This window comes from Fusarium coffeatum (genome assembly GCF_003316985.1).
Source record: "Fusarium coffeatum strain FIESC_28 chromosome Unknown BRIP53273_contig_326, whole genome shotgun sequence".
In the NCBI taxonomy this organism is placed as follows: domain Eukaryota; kingdom Fungi; phylum Ascomycota; class Sordariomycetes; order Hypocreales; family Nectriaceae; genus Fusarium; species Fusarium coffeatum.
In genome coordinates, this window is record NW_022158115.1 from 66,947 (window position 1) to 84,448 (window position 17,502).

The 17,502-nt window shown below is 50.7% G+C and overlaps 2 protein-coding genes across 2 annotated transcripts; both read right to left on the reverse strand.

Moving 5' to 3' along the window:
- Positions 1 to 7,936: 7,936 nt before the first annotated feature.
- On the reverse strand, positions 7,937 to 9,651 carry FIESC28_10660 (uncharacterized protein; the record flags this gene model as incomplete). Its single annotated transcript, XM_031164791.1, has 3 exons — positions 7,937 to 8,769; positions 8,832 to 9,518; positions 9,603 to 9,651. 3 exons carry the CDS (start codon positions 9,649 to 9,651, stop codon positions 7,937 to 7,939), a joined length of 1,569 nt encoding a protein of 522 aa, XP_031011153.1.
- A 5,210-nt stretch (positions 9,652 to 14,861) lies between these two features.
- FIESC28_10661 (uncharacterized protein) lies at positions 14,862 to 16,430 on the reverse strand (the record flags this gene model as incomplete). Its single annotated transcript, XM_031164792.1, has 1 exon — positions 14,862 to 16,430. The coding sequence occupies one exon, from the start codon at positions 16,428 to 16,430 to the stop codon at positions 14,862 to 14,864; it is 1,569 nt and encodes a 522-aa protein (XP_031011154.1).
- Between the last annotated feature and the right edge of the window lie 1,072 nt (positions 16,431 to 17,502).

The window sequence follows — 17,502 nt, forward strand, 5'->3', positions numbered from 1 at the left end:
GAGCGGACAAAGAGAGATTTTGGGAATAGTTACACTTCCTAAGTGTCTCCGATCGTTTCGACCTCGACGGCGTCGATTGCACCCGGACCGGTTATCTCGGACACGGCCTGGAAGATATCCGGGACCCACGGAGCCTGTACGGCAAGTCCGTCAGAAGAGAAGGTGTTTCACGCAGTATGCGGATGCATATGACGAGCAGCGAGATGAGAAACCTTTTTTTACGATCACGAACGGTCATCGAGCCTTAATCGCCCAGCATCGCGATTGCTCTTCAATTTCTGTTTCTCTGATACGCAATGGGTAGTCAAGCAGTCATGCATACGTACTGATAACATTCGTGATGCAATGCATCATTCATCTGCAAGCTGGTAGATCAGAGTCAGCCGTGGCACACTTTCTGTTCCTATACGGTGGGGCTAGACAGGTCCGGATCACCCCGCGGCATCGACTAATTTGGTCTGGAAACCTTGATTCGTTTCTCATCCAATCTGGATACCCTAGATCACCCAAGTACCGGTTTCAACAGTACAGACATTCGGCTTTCGTTCCTACTGCACGAGTTCTTACGGTTTTCATGCCGATGTTGCACCAGCGCATCATAGTTTCAGGGACACTGATGCCAAACCTTTTCTCTGCAGGGACCAATGGCCATATGCCGTGCCTGCCGCCAACATCAGATCTTCCCAAATGACAGTTTTATTAATACCGCCATGTATGCAGGCAAAACTCTGCACCAGTGGCTGGTTCGGCCAGGTGGCCAGGTAACAGTTACTGTACAGGCATTCTGTGAGATACGTGAGATGCGCAGTCCGTCTGCCCAACAGTTTCACTCGTCTAGCTCTCCAGAGCAACAGCTTGGTGTGGGAGAAACAACCTAGCCACGGTGATATGGCCGAATCCCACTCCAGTCCACGTACTGCACTAGGACTCACTGTCGATGATAAAACCCGGTCGAGGACGACCTAGTGTAAAGTGACATGCATAACTGGCAACTTCAGACCCAGCGATCCAGGGTCTGCAAAGAAATGACGGCAACGGTCTCTAGATTGCGTTGCAGACAATGATTAGACTGCAACGCTTGTTTGATCGCTGATGGGCTGAGCCTTCTGCCTTACTACAGTGCAAACCAAGGTAGACCAGCTGCCATGGGGTCCGCCTGGTCGATCTGAAAGTATGCTTGCATACATCCGCAACCCGACGTTTGGCACGTTGCTTGGCGTGTTGCTTATCCTCGTTGACGGCAGCTAGTTGAACAGGACTCTGTAAGGGTTCGAGATTAAAGGAATACAGTAAGATGGGACGGACAGCTTTGTAGTGACGAACGCGACATTCACGAAATGGTTGTAAAAGCCTTGGCACCGGCATCTTTCTACCCGGAACCAAGCCCTTACACAAGTCCAATTTGACAAGACTTGTTGATTTGACTACGCTGTTGAGACCCACGGCAAGTCCCACAAGGCCGCCGAATAGCATCAATATCCCCCAGTCCGGTCCTCTTCGCGACCGAGTCCGTCGCGTGCCAAGAGTTTTGGTTCAAAGCCATCAAGCGACATGATAGATCACATTAGCACCTTGAAGCGATTGGCGACCACAGCTTCATATTGCAAATGAACAAAAGCCCACCGAACAGGCCCGGAATCGCGGGTTGAATTCGGAACGCGCTTCCCGAGGTAATTCGGGGATTTCGGTTCGGCATCTTCCAGCTTGAGGATGAACTGCTCCCAGCGACTGAAAAATAAAACGGCGAACAAGAGCTATATATCCACCTTGCCATTAAGACTGACCTGGACAAGGCTACTTTACTGCACCAGCCGCTATTGATCACAGCTACAGACAATTGAAAGATAATCAGGGTTTCAGCCACAGCTGAACGTGTAAAGCATAAGCCAGATAGGCTCATTTGACGGCACTTGGTATGAACCACTGGGAAAGCTTGCCGTAGTGATGATGATCTTCGGAGACATCCAACATTCTTGTTGGCAGTGAAGGCTCAACAGACCGCCTCGAGAGTCGATACTGCAGACTATTAAGTCACGCTGGGCGGACCTCGTGTTTCTCATCCAATCTCGAGTTGGCAGAATGAAGCCCTCCAACACGAAGCCAGGTTGCATCCTGGCGTTCACGCTTATCATCACATATGCTCCCAAGGAACCTTTTGCATATCTTACAGAACAGAGCATAGCGCAACTTGGCCAGATGCGTTCAATGTTCAGAGTGAAAATCTTCATCTCCTTATGACCGAACAAATGACAAAGGCTGCCTGTTGTACATGTCTCGGTTGCTTGTTCCCAGGGGAGGGATGTCCTCCAAAAGTCGCCTCAAAGTTGACAAGTGAGACAGCCAGTCAACACCAAATGATACCGTTGGCACTACAGCCCCATCGACCAGCTAGTGCTGCAGTCAAGGAGCATCAACAGCCACATGTGGTGTTTCTCACCGTCACGGTGTGTGAGAGAAAACGTGTGTACGCCTCACCCGTGATGTGGTTACTGGATTGAGAACAGGATGAACGTCTTGCTAGCGTATGGAAACAAGATGAATGGGCAAGCATCTTGTCTGTCCTTCCGGCCCAGCCCTGCCGTGCACGCGTGTCAAGTCCACATGGCTTGCCGCTGGAGAAACAGCAGCCGTCGAACTCTGTCCTTCTAGTCTGAGAAGTGCTGTCTTCGATGGCAGTGAGGATTGCCGCACGGAGGTTTTCTGGTACAGGAGTATCGAGTACTTGAGATACTTCTTGTTTGAAGGACCCCCTTTTTTGCCTTTGGTTGACCCAGCCGCGCCACGTGCCTGAGTTGGACATGCAGAGGTATGGGCGTGTGTCAAGCATTTCAGATGCTGCAAGAATAAACTCTATTACCTTCTACGACTGGTTCTCGAAGGAGTTTACTCTTCCAGCCACATGGAAGCCCAGCCACAACGGACACTGCACTGTACATGAGGGTTTCACCTCGATTTGAACTCTTACGTATGGGATATGACCCCAGTGTTGCCCAGTACAGCACAACGGGGCATGTCTATGATCTTGGGTAGATGCGGAGGATCGTCCAACTCCGTTTCTCAAATAATGGTGAGCTTTGAGCCTCTTGGCTGTCCTGATATCTGTGCGATGCAGGGGCTTTTGGGGCAGTATCGGTCTTGTCACTTCTTCTGTACCCTGAGGCCCCATCCAGCTCAGCTCATCCATGCTTGCCTCGTGGTTTCGCTGCATAGATGGGGCTAGTTGGCGTCAACTTCTTTCTTACGGATACTGAAGGACGACCGAGTTGAGTTTTCCGATCCACTTTCCGCTAAGACATTGGACACAACTGCTCAAGTTGCGCTACTTTTCTACAGTACCTCAACCCTGACTTGAAGCCTGATTGAAGATCATGGTATCAATGGGTCAGCGGCTGTTACCTCTCGGCGCGTCTTCACATGCTTATTGCTTTTGCTTGGGTGCATATCATTTCACCGTCTCTCGTTTGACTCGCGGCACATCAATTAAAGCATCTGTGCATGAGTTATTTGCCGAGACGTTATTGGTGTTTTAGTGAGCGATTCTAGGGCCCCATACTAGCGCTATGATCTCCGGAATCCCTGTTCTCGAATCCCAGGCTGGTCGTCGCACCCTGGCCGTGTGAACGGGGGGTACGGTTTTCATGGCGCAGGGGTCGTGACAAGAAAGCCTGTAATGTGCATCAAGGATCATTTTAACGGCTCAAGGCGGATCGCCATATCAAAATGCCTACGGCATATCACTAGAATTGACTGTACTGTACTGTACAGCAATCTTGTGACGGATGCGCTGGCATGGGTGCAGCGCCGTATATCTGCATTGGAAAGCACAGTGCAGTGTCTGGCGAAGGATAGTCGCTTTTCTCATCTCACAGTATCCCAAGTTGCCAGTTCCTGGGGAAGGATGTCATCATTGCAGATAAAGAGAAAGCCAGCCAAAGCCAAAGCCCACCGACAATGCCACTCAACCAAAATTGATCGGCCAAGTACAACATGGCCCCTGACCGCGGCAAACTCAATCTCGCCGGTTTAGCTAGTACGTAGGCCGACCTACTGTAACTCGTCTCACCCTTCCCCTGCCCTGCCAACGAAGAACGGATCGAAACAGTCTTGCGTTGTAATGTAATTACCGTATGGTAATTAATTCACTGTACAAAAAGTGGCATCTTTCAATTCAGCTTCAACATAATCAGATGAACGCCAGTCCTGATCAAGACATGTGTGTCTGTGTGGTTGCATGGACGACACGACAGAAACGGCAACAGGACGGAAATCGACGCTGGAGAAGACACCATCACAGTAAGACAAGAGACACGCCTTTCTTCGGCACGACTTCTTTCCACCTTCTTTTGACGTAGGTTGTCTCACTGCTCCTGCTCCTGCATCTGCATCTGCATGACCCCAATGGTCCTCTCATGGGCCCCCCCTGGCTATCGATGATTCTTTGATAGCACTTTTTGTGGCAGAAGCTGCAGTATCCTTCTAGCGCAAACTCTACGACCCTACAGCACAGTACCCTGCCCCTTGGTCCCACGGGTACTCTTAGTACAGTTACCACATTATTGCGAAGTTAGCTTGTTCGATCGCATTTGAGCCTCTCACGAGCCGTTATCCTTTCCAATCCCTTCACCCGCCGCTACCGCCTTTCTAACAATTACAGCCCTCATTGGACAGAATAAACGATCTACTCTGGGTACCCTACCCTCCCTGCTTACAGTACGGTAGTACCAATGCACCTGCATCCACACAAAACGTGTCGATGCCATCCTCCTGCAGATTTGCCTTGCATTGGCTTCGATCATGGTTCTTGATAGCCTTCGAGGCCCCTTCTAGGTTTCTAGCCTTTGGTCTAATTCGCTATCTGTAAATCACCATGCACACACTGGATGTCAGATGTTGCGGTGTGCAGCAGAGCAGCACAGCACAGCACATGGCAGCGTCCTTCATCGGAAACCAGTCGAGGTGATATTCTTTTACCTACAATTATTTGTAGCATGATCCCAAAGAGGAAGGCCGAATTTAACGACGCGAAGCGAAACTGAAAAAGAGAAAGTTTTCATCCAAAAGCCCAACGAAAAGACATCATGCATAAGCAAGGACAAGGACAGGTACTCGGGATGGTGCCGGTGTACCGCACCGCCTTATCGGGATTTTACCGTACGCTATACTGGTGCGGTGCAGCGTCAGTCCGAGTTGACGAGGTGCATACTCAGTACAGGAAAGGCTCAAACCTAGAACAAAACGAAGAAGCGTCTATGGAGAAGCGATAGCCGCCGATCACATCTGTCACCAGGTTTCATGTCCAACGTCAGTGCTGGCGCGACTTTGTGACTTTGCATTTGGAAGTGAGGACCCATCCTAGGGACCTACATCCTACGCTACTACTACGATTTGCAACCAGTGAGACTGGGAGATGAGCGACTGTGTCTCTCTTGGTCTTACAATTAGACTACCGTATTCGGGCTAATCAAAATGTGCAAAATTACGAGTCCATCTTCAACGGAGCTGAGGCTCATCGCCGCCGCCAGTATTTGCTTTTGCTTGCTATAAGTCCGAGCCCCTTATAGGAAAACATCCGGAACGGAAAGCGATTCGACGCCTGTTAATCACGGAACATCCGTCGAAGACACCCTCCGAAGTTCGAGAGAGAGACACGCGCAGCGCAGCGCAGCGTAGTGCGGCAAGGTTAGGGTAGGTTCCGGCCATCGAGGGGGGATGACGTAGGGACAAGACACTGTTTTAGGTACTCAAGACCGCAAAACGCCACCCGGCTTTTGCAGACAGAAAGTTAGAACGGAGCACGGCATATAGGCATTGGACAGGGCATGGCATTGGATGGAACCCGACCACCTGTGGCACCTCCCAGTACCACCCGGTTAGACTTTTGTGTCTACCTCGGAACCCAAAATGCAAAAGTCCATGTTCAGAATTGGCATCATGGCCGTATGAGAATGTGTCAAGCTGTCATTGCAGGAGAAGGATGGAAAAGCTTCGAATGGCCACGTGCTCCCCGTGCACCTTTCGCCACGATCCTCAAGATCCTCTGCATGCGGATCCGAGCAATGAGAACTCTTCCCATGGGTGGGAGGGAGGCAAAAGGGCAAACTGAAGGTATCTCATGTCGCGATACATGCGATTCTTGCGGTTCAATGTCTACCATTCATCTTTGGTCGTTGTCTCTGCTACAGTACAGTAACTCCATGATAGATGAGACACACAAGGGGTCGAGCGATGACATGCTCAATGCGACCGCGGCAGGCCAAAGGTACATACATACGGTATGTCTGGATATCGTGTTAATCAAGCAAGGTGGGCAGACATACAGATACTGCTTAGTTTATTGAAACTGGCGAGTTTTGGCTTGCAGCACCATGCCGTCCCGTACATTCTTCACGATACGGTATCAGGTTTTTTTTTAGGTCTTATCAGTCCAAAACTTTCAACGTCAGAACGGCAAGAAAGCTGCATCTACGCCTGTCAGTCTACTAACTTACCACTGCCCTGTCTGTTGTGTTGTGTTGTGCCTGTCTGCGCTGCGGCTGGGCTTGGCTTGGCTTGCTTGGCTGGGGATTTGAAAGTCGAGAGAAGGAAAAAGTGGATATCCTAAGGAATTCTTTGCTCAAAAGAGAAGAGGATAGATCTCGGTCCAACGCTTATACCGCTAGTGGTTTAGTTGATAGGCCCCCCAGTCCATGCAACATCCAAAAGTAGGGGTAGCATTTCTCCAAGAGCTGACTGATGCTTTTCTCTACCCTGGTAGTTGACCAACTCAGGCCTACACTTCCTCAGACTTCCCCCAACTTCAGCCATGTGCGTGACGGGAACATGGCGGTGGAGATTGTACAAGGTAGCAGGTAGCAGCGTAGCTTTGTATACGACAATTTCATATTCTTTTTAGTAATTACAGTACGTGGTCCTTGAAATACAAACCTGGAACAGGAATAAAGGAAACAACAAACGTATCGAGGCCCCCCATTGAATGCCTGCCTCTATGCTACAGTACTTACTTACTGTCCATTGTACACACCCATGCCTCGTCATGAGTATACTGACCATCCTTCTTCAACAGTCGAAATTGGACAAGGGCTGATACAGGGTTTTGGAATGTCATCAACCAAGGTCGAGTACATACGTATGTATGGGGTAAAATGAAACTAAGAGGATTTTCATCTTTGGGCTGTGAAGCTAGTGGTAATAGTGTAGATACCATCGATATGAGAGAGATTGGAGTAGGAGGTCACAGGCTGAAAAGATAGTGAAGTCAAGTCGAGGTAGAGTAGAATCCAATGTGTGTATCTTAATTCGTTAAGCAATAGACAAGGGTCATCGCATCTCGATGCCCAGTATCTTGTCTTGTACCATGTCCAAAAAGTTCTTGTCAACGCCTCTAATCGAAAAAACCCGTATCGCCCAATTGTCCAAGTAGATATCCCAATGCATATATGTTCCCAATTGCACGCCTCCGTCCATCATGTAGTTGAGTGTGTACCAAAAATAAACAAAAAAAAAAACTCCTCCAAAGTTACAATACAGTAAGTAATAGTAATGGCCGTTAGAAAGTGGGGTTAACTTCCTCCTCCAAGTTTCACGTCATGCCTTGAATATGATTTTTTTTGGGTCGAGGGGAAGGGAAGGAATCATGATGATTATGATGTAGCCAACCCGAAGCAACGAGGATCAAGGTATGGGTGGGATGATCGACGTTGCTGAAGCAAGATGGAGACTTGCCGCGGCGGAGAGTTCCAGCGGTAAGCTTTGTTTTTTTTTATGGATCGACAATGTGGTGCCGTGTTCACCCACAGAGTCATGCTTCAGCGTATGATTTTGTCATTATGAGAATGATACAAGTCATGATCAGATCTCGATCATGTGAAAAATGAAGGAGCTGATAGTAGTAGTGTGTGTGTGTTGTGTGTAGTAAGGCGTAGTCAGGGGAGGGAGGTCAAAGATAGCTCTGCTCTAATACCACTAAGCCTGATAGCTCAGGGTACCGTTGCGCAAAGGTCTCATTGAGGCACCAACTGGCCCCGTTCATGGCATGGGCCATTAGAGTGTCCGTGAGCCCAACATGCCCCGTCTGTGAATCTGTAACTAGACTCTCTAGCGGTTGGTAGGGCCAGTTGACAAGGCGCAGCGCATCGAAGTAGACCCTCTGGAACTCATCCGTAGCGTAAAGATCCTGTCGCTTCATAGCCACTTCGCGCAAAGAGCCCCAGTGGAGCAGATCGAGCCATTGAGGGTGTGGAATTGTCGCCTGGCACTCTCGCGGCACGTAATCGTTGCACAGACGCGCGCGCCTCTCTGATGTGGGCTGCACAAGCCAGCATATCATAGCTTGAAAGGGCGCAAATATGGCAATGCGCTCGATAAGCCGTGTCATGCCCGCAGTATCTATGAGATTGCGAATGAGGTCGGTAATGGGGTGGGGCGAGCAGACAAGCTGGCCTTGGCTGTCATGGCTGCGAAAAACAGATCGCACGTCTACCCGGGCAGGGCCCAAAGTATGAGCTAGCGACGTGGCTGTAGTCATCCGGCGACAGTCTTGTAGAAAGCCGACCAAAAGCTCATCGAAGCGACAGGCTGGCGGAGTGGTCAGAACGGGCACCGGCCAGGAGGCACCCGGCTGGGTTTGGTCCTTCAGTGGACCGAGGATTGGGCCTGGGGGTAGTAGACGGGATACATGTTCCAAGCGGGCTGCTGGTGTTGAGCCATGTAGGCATGGGGAGACACGGACTGCAGAGAAGGGTTGCTGAGGCGGTATCCGGCGTCTAGATACTGAGTGTGATTAGTCCTCTGTTCTGGTGATATATGGTGCAGCTGGGGTTGGGGAATCTTACCGTGAGAGTCAACATCCTCATACTCCATCTTGATAACGTCCTTTTGGCTGTGGCCAACGGCGCTAATGTTTGATGAGCTGGTGTTGTTCGAGGGCAGCATCGAAGAAGGAACACTCGTAGGAATGTAACCGGCGCTGTAATCATCGGCAGATGAGGAAGGGCTTGAGACGTTTGAGGGGACAGGGCAGGGAACTGTGCTGGCCCATGACTCGCAGTTGTTGGGAAGGGGAACATATTGCTGTCCATAATCCGGGATGGGGCTGTAGTCGCCAGAGGGGAAGGGGGAGCCACGAGGACTGGGAATGGCGCCACTGCCGGAGCTAAGGTTATCGTCGTATACTGAGGGAGCAGTCAGTATACCGTTGGAGGTTGGTGAAGAGGCAGAGCATGGAATCGTGACTGAGAGAGTCGTACCAGGTGCAGAGTAAGGCGAGGAGGTCATCGAGACGCCCATGTTCTCCTTGAGTCGCATCAGTTCCTCCTCAAGCGCCTGATTCCGTCGCAAAAGCTCCTGGACAGTTTGGTCACGGCTCTGCTTGCTCTTGAGTTCCTCCAGCTCGCGCTCCAGACGGTCAATGTGCTCCTTGGTTCGCGCCCTGATAGCTCGCTGAGCCTCTCGGTCGTTGGCTCTCTTGCGCGCAAGCTGTGAAGGTGTGAGTGTAGAAACGCTTCGGGTGCCTGTTGCCACTGAGTGTTAGTGTTGCTGATCTGGATTTGGGCTGGTTGCTGCTTCGGGTGCTGCTCATATCCCGTGTAGCTGATGTCACATACCCTTTCGCTTGGAGCTCTTTGCGGGCTCTGCTGAAGATGATCGAACCATGTTGTCGGTGTTGTGAATGTGAGAGTCGGGGGAGGTTGAGTAAGGCATGGACGTGATCGGCGACGACGAGAGCGATGCGATCATGTCAAGTCGATAAGTCTGAGTGTTGATGTGGGCGAGGATGTGGGTAAATATGAAGGCCAAGACTTGTATGTTATGGATAAGGTATACAAGTAGTTGACAAGGTAAGATAGTGCAAGGTGACAAGGAGGGAAACTTGTAAAGTCGAGGAGGGTCCTGAGAGGGTATTTAGATGATTGAGTTGAGATGAGATGAGATGAAGGTAATAACTGTTGATGTCTGTGGAGTACTCGTCGTCTTTAAGTCCAAGGTCGTGCAAGTAAGTGTTCGCATTGGAGATCGACCTAGCTGCTACTAGAGGTTGATCGACGTGGGCCAGGGTGTGTTGTTTATAACCATTTTCATCTGGCGCGAGAACCATCATTTTTCTTTTCTTCGCCCTGGAACGGGTGGTGTACGTATAGCAATGCATCGCTGCGCACCGGAGGGTGCCACAACCTACCTCGTTCAGTACTGTTCCAGTACGTACTGACAGATGCTGTAGTGGCAGACCCTTCAGACCCTTTCTCTAGACAGACCCCTGTAGCGTGTGCCCCGTTCTCTTCTCACTTAGTGTTAGCGTTGGTCCGGCTGATGGCTCCTCGGGGCAAGGTAAGGCTACTTGGGATACGTACCGCGCATGGGTCTTTCTGGTTCAAAACAGTACTGGTGCTGGCGTTGGTGTTGGCGCGCGGTCCGGTGCGCCACGCTTTCACCTGGGTTGACGAGTACTTGGAGCTTGTACTGAGGACCTGAGGCGTGTACTCCTGCTCCTGCTCCTATCCTGCCTACCCTCTCTTGTTTTGTGTGTCTGAGTCCGGGGTGGCTTGTCCTTGTTTCGCGAGACTTGCACTGTTTTCCCTGTCTCTTACACCAACGTACAGTGTTATATTCCAACTCCAGAGACATAGGCGGGACCTCGACTATGTGTAGCAGAGGCTGCCCATACCGTTGCATAGTATGGAGCGTCTAGTTGCTGGGCTCATTAAACAACAAGCAGCAATAGACCAGAAGATATCCAGTAGACTCTGGTCTGGTCTAGTCTGGCCTGACTGGACCTGGCCTGATCCTGCTTTGATCCAATTCCTCCACCCCTCATTCTTCTTGAGCATTAGAAAATTAGTACACAAATCTCAGCGGGTCTCTTCCTCGTGGTTCCAAGATTGATAGACGCTCCACAAGAAGCTCTCGGACCCTTTGTCCTGCGCTGAGCTGAGCTCAAGGCCACTACTGTACCCGTTACCGCTCACCTTCTTGTCTGCAACAGGTAGAGGCCCCGTCTACCGGACCGCGGATGCTTGGGAATTATCACGGATGTGGGGACTTTGGCCTTTGGCTTTTAGGCAAGTATCGCAAAATGGCCCTCGCTCGAGGTACTCTCTCTGCTTGATGGCACGTTGCCAATTACAGTCACCGTCCCTGCGCGTTCGATCTTTTGGTACCAATTCATCGAAGAGACGACTTTCTGCTTGCAATTCACCATCAAGAGCACGCCGCAAAATGCAATTCTGCTGTACCAGTCGGTGCTTTGCCAATGGGCCTGGCCTGGCTGATGGACTGACCAATCGATTGACAACTCCAATCCCCTACAGTTTACTCCGTAGTAGTACGCATCCAAATGTCACTGGCCAGCCATTGGTGGGTCTACTCGACAGCATGCTAAGATACCATGCTCTGCTCTGCCGTCTTCAAAGTTGAATATCGTTGCTCTTCTCTGTTTAGTGTAGTATCGCGGTACAAGTATATCTCGTCGATAACAACAAGGGTATACGTGCTGTCTCAGTAGATATCCAGAAAACTGGTGTGAGTATGGATGGGTCCTTGAACTTGAGCCTCGACGAGGATACCCAAGGTCACTGGTAGCGTATCGTCCTCTGTAAACCCCAGAAGCGTGCAAGAATGAGCAAGTCTCAAGCCAGGCCGATGACACTCTGCAGTATTAAATCGACAGCCTATCCTTACAGTAGCCCCCCACTAAGACGCTGCTCCCTGTAAGAATAGACTTTAGTCCTCTGAACCCTAGCCGATATCCGTCGTAGTCGTAGTCGGGGTCAGGGTGTGAGGGGGCCACTGACGGCTCCCAACTTAGCGCGCTTTGCGGTTGTCGAAGCCCACATCTTGAGGGATCCAGGTCTGTAGTGTAGCGGTGGAGCACGTGGAGCCAGGGGGGGATCATTCTGTGAAGCCAAAGCAAACCACCCTTGATCATGAAATGAGGAGCCATGAGGCGCTCCTAACTAGTACAGTATCAAGGCATCTCGAAACGTGGGAGCGTTGCCATCAAGTGGAACGGCACACGCCAAAGCATGGCGAGTCGCACTTTCAATGTTACTTTACACGACGGCGTCGATCCAAACCGCCCCCAGATGGCATCATCACGGCCGCTGTCTGATCTTCGAGTCCGTCCAATGTACAGTAGTGACCATCTTGCGGTCAAGTCGAGAGCCAATCCCCAGATCAAACGCCAACGCACATGGCTATGGAGCTCCAATGTCTCCTTCCCCTGTGCTGTGCTGTGGGTGTTGTGCCTCGAATTCCCCACCATAGTTGGAAAAAGAATACATCCTGCTTGTAGATCCGGTGTGGTACTGTTCTGGGGGCATTATTTAGAAGGCATCTGTTGTACAGTACTTGGCTACATCGTACGTGCTTCTGACAACCTCTGTACCAAGAGTCGCCGTTTGTAAAATTCGCCAACGGATACTATGCCTCCATTGAGGTGAGGTGTTGTCGTCCTGAGCACAAAACTTTCACTCGGGGACGCCATATGCACTCTGTTTGGCCACAGAGCCACAGGGCCAACGGCTGCCAGCGCAGCTCGCAACCCCCGGGGAAAAGCAAGAAGCTGCAGTAACGAATACATTTCCGGGCTGAAAGGCTACTGTATGCCTAACAACGCCTGTGCGGCGGCACAGCAGGCGCGGTTTTAAGGATGTACTGCGCTGTAAGTACCTTTAGTCTGCTAAAAAGCAAAGGCCGTGGTGAGCCGCTGCTGACAGGTGATTTGTGCCATTTGAGTTTCGCCTTGCAGGACAACTCCCTCTTTCAGAAGGAAAAAAGAATCTTCTCTGCCAGACCAAACGTGGTCCCCGAAACATGGCAGACCCTAGAACAACACAGGAAACATTCCCCCAATGGCGTCATTCTGTGAGGCGCTTCAGCCTGTGTTGTCAGAATTGCGTCGGAGACCTTTCGGCATCGCGCCACAACTCTCTTTCTGTCTCACATTTTAACTAGGTAAGCATACCTCGGTAATCGAAAGTTCAATCGATTTTTTTTCTTGCGCAAACAGACAGTCCACTTGTCGGCATTTCAACCCATCTCTGCAACAGTATACTGCTGCAGAGTTGTCGCTCCGACTTTAGGTAGCATCAATGACGTTCTCTTGAAGGGTTCCTTGTTGTTCAGCAGGGCCTGCCAGGCTAGAGCAGTTCATCTCCCGTCAGCCCCAATCTCGCAAGAACCTTGCCCAGCGTCGTATTGTATAAAAATATTCGATCTCGAGATTTGTCGCAAGATTTCTTTCGCCAAGCCAAGCCTCGCAGTTATTGCCAAAAACCAACTCAGACCCGGGGCCGTGGTACTGCCGTTGACCAAACTGAATTCGAGGGCAAGGGTAGAGAGCCTGTGGAGAATAGAAGAGAAGGAAAAAGCAAGTTATTTCCTCAAGCCACGAACTGCACTTCCCTACCCCAGATAATGGAAAGAGAAAAAGCCATTTTCAGGGGCCACCCGCAGCGCGATCATGGCCTGCTTGCGTGCAGCAATCCATCTCGTGCAAGCCACAATTCCCTGGGCCTGCTAGAGCCTAGAGGGCCCCTCTCTAAGTCGATGTTGACTGAACCATGCCTCGTGGAGCTTGATGTGATGTGATCCGATGCGCTTCGACCATCTCTTTTGTTTTAACTGGTGGGTAACAGAATGAGCCCTATCGAACCCCGTCAGGGGTCCTTTGTCGTCTTTCCTTCCAGTTTGGAATATCAGTAGGGATTCAGTGAGGCTTCACGCGGTATAGCCGTGTTTATTGCAGTAATCAATCTTCGACCCAAGATCCCTGTGGTGATCTACAGAAACCCCATGACCTACTTCGTTTGGGTCTGAAAATTGGAGTCCGAATCAAGAGCGCTTGTTTGGTTGTCCCCTCACCATAATCTATCAGCATGCAAATTGTCTAGCTGCGCGACCAGGGGTCTGGCCCTGGGCCTCGAGCTGTACGTTCATCTCACAATCAAGCTTATCTCAAGCTATTCTCGAAGTCGTTGTTTAGAAAAGTCATCGACTGCAAGCCTCGTCTCCTGTTCGTTAGGCGACACAAGTCTTGGCGGAAGCATCGTGTTGGACGACGGAACCCTTTTTCCATTCCAAATCTTCTGGTATTAGATTGACTGCGGAATGCATTGAGAGCCTTTACGGCGACAGCCTCCGTATTGGTCCATCAAACACGACAACACCTGTTTGGGTCCAGCTAGTCTTCAAAGACCATTGGTTTTGGGCCCTGGGTATCCGCACCGGCCAGAGCATAGGGAGCCCCGACATGAGGATCAGGTCTCCATCCTGTTCGCTTCGATGCGCCCCTCGTCTTAATAACGGAGCCTCTAGTGACTTGTCATTAAGTGTCTTCGTAACTCTCACCGAGTTGTCTGAGTCTTTTGACTTTGTCTCAAGGAAAGAGAGCACTATGCGCCCGGGCGAAGGGGACTTCAAACGCCACTGGCAAACGCAGGTATCTGTTCGATTATTGAGGATCACAATATCCATGGGGCTTTGTTCGGTAAACCAATTACTCAAGACTCAAGAGCAAGCCCTATCCTGTCTCTGCCTCCTGTCTGGTCTAGGAAGTTCATGTGCACGCCAAATAGTAATAGCCAGCCTATATTACTGACGGGGATCAACGACCCCTGGTCATGCATAGTAGATCCACAGTATGTCCCAGATATCGGATCCTGGCTCGAGCTCTCTCGCAGTCTATGGTATGATAGGTTCGGCAGCATAGCGTCTCTTATCCGAGATGCGTTGCGTTGAGCGTCTTCAGCTGTGTATGTCTGTATCTACGAGTTACAACCACTCTATTTTGGTGGCGTGGTCCACTGTAGTGGCAGTATGTAGATATCTGTGGTAGTGCAATGCTTGTTTGTACGGAATGAAGATTCTCATGATATCTCGGGATTCTCATCTTTGACGGCCTCGACCAATTCCTCCATACCACCGACCGATGTTGGACCACTCATTCCCTCTGGTGGTAGAGCCCATCGAGGCAGAGGGCTGACATAAGACCAGCTGCCTCCTGCGTCTTCATATCGAAGACTGTGGAGCCACAGAGACAGCTCATGACTGCCAGGGTCCGAGTACAAAGGTGTCTGGCATACGTCGCAGAGGTCGCCTGTCAGCTTCTCGGCCCTCTTCTCTTCATACTTATCCACCATAGCGTCGTAGTAAGCGACGGCTTCGGCCACTTCGTCTTTGCCCATCCGAGACAGCCGACTGACGATGTCTTCGTCCGTGTTCTGCGTCGCATCGGCATCGTTTTGACCAAGCTCCATGCCCCAGACTCGCCGGTTAGCATAAATAGGGTCATTTTGAATAGGATGACCCAGATGTTGAAGGTGGACACGCAACTGATGGGTGCGGCCTGTTACGGGAAGACAGCGAACAATCGAGTAGCCCTTCTTATTTATCCAAGGGCGATGCTTCTCATCTTGAAGCTGTTCAGGTGTCTTGGGACGTTCGTCTACAACCTCATCTTGGTCTGCTGGATAGTACGCTAGTTTCTTGAAAACAGTCCGCGCGGTCTTGCCATTGGCACGTACTCGGTTGAGACCCAGTTTAGGGGATATCTGCAAGATAGGTTGATCGCAAACGACCTCACCATCAGGAAACTCGCCCATTACCCGAGCGATGTATTCCTTCCTTACTGTGCGATCCTTGATCTTGATGCCCAACGCCTCCGCAGCAGTTGGATTCTTTGCAATAAACATGATGCCGCTTGTGAGGCGGTCCAGACGGTTGCAGAGGTATGGCAAGAATGCCGGACCGCGGTCTGACTTCATGATCTCGACAACCGAATTGAAGTTGTATCGACCAGCGGGATGAACAGGAACGCCAGCAGGTTTATTGATGACAATCATATCTTCATCCTCATGAATGATCTGCACAGGGTCCTCAGTGACCGGAGGTTCATGACGGTGCAGGGTATGAGAGATGAGGTCACCGTTGCGAAGAATATAATCGGGTCCGACGCGGCGACCGTTGACAAAGATTTTCCCCCGTATCATAGACTCCCGATAGTAGTCGAGCGGTCGGTCCCTAAACTCAGATTCATAGATCTCGAGAAGGGGTCTGTTACGCCATCTCTCCTTGCAGTGGGTATTGTAAGTGTAGTGGTATGGTAATACCCGACGCAGCCCATCGCCTTCAAAGTGGTAGGGCCGGGGCCACGGATCTCCCACCGGAGTGATAAGGGGCTCATCCGGATCCGAGACCTTGGGCGGATCCTGCTTCTTCTTTTGCTTAGGCCGTCTAGGATTTTGCTGTTGTTGTTGTGTATTGTTGTTATTGGTAGTGGTTGTGGTAGCTGTTAGTGATGGGCCGGAGGTTGGCTGGATTGGGCCTTGGCTCGGTGTGAGACCATTTTCGCCCTGGATATCGAGATCCTGGAAAGCATTTGCAAAGATGTGCTCATCCGAGGGTGAAGCCTCAGGCTTTGAAGAGGACGAGGCCATGGCGAAGGGGCGTTTTTGACGAGGGGGTAGGGAAGAGGTTCTAGGCAAGGGCCTTGATCTACGTAGGTGTAATGCGGAGGAGTGCGGGCCGAGGCGAAGAGCAGCCCTCATTCCTCAGCTGCAGTTGAGTGATGGTTGCGGCGCTTTTGCGGCGGCAGGCGGCACAAGAAGAAAAGAAAAAAACGACGTTGATTTGTGACGAACTCAGACGAGGGTTCTTTTGCAGTTGCGTGGGACCAGGGATCAGCGAGACTCCCTAGAAAGGGCAGGTACAGTACAGTAAGTGTAAATGTCTTATCCTGCCTTAGCTCTTGGTCTCCTTCCTGCTCAAATGTTACAGGTTGGCATGAATTGCGATGATTGCACCCAATACACATTCTTTCCATTTCTGTGGGTTTAATTTTAGGTATCTAGTAACGGCAGTAACGAGCGGTGACTTATGGCAGGAATGACCCCTCGTCCAGTTTGGGCAAGCATTTCTTGGGCGGTCTGGCCGTTTTTGGTGGGCCATCAAGCAAGCAAGACCCTGGAAAGGCTCTGAAGGTTGGGTAAAGCCGCGACCTGTCCGGGATGGCAGATGCATGGATCCAATGGTTTCAAGATCCCTCCATCCAATGATCTCAAGTCTAGAGTTTATCAATGTCTAGGGAGACTAGGCACCTTGGAGCTATTCCACGTTGCCTTGACACACTGGTTGCATATACTCGATCCTTTTGTAATTAATCCAAGTTAGGCCTCCTACAGCACTCACTCACTCTCTTGGCTATGTGTGCGGAGAGGTCCATCTCTACCTTTCTTTACCTGGGCATCGGTCCTTTAGGTATGTGGAACTTTCGGGTCGTCGGGCCTCCAGACGGGCGATTTGTAGGCTCGAGCTTCCATGGCTCCTAGGCCCCAAAGATTAAGCAAATCCTCCGCTAAAAGCTCCCTATCTGAGTCCCTAATGATGCACTGGATGGCTGGACGAGCATAAAAAAGGGCGATCATAGGCCTCAACTTAAACCTCGGCTTTTCCCTTTTGGGTTGGACTACTATTATAGCAACCTCGGGAGCTCATCCAGCTAAATCTGGA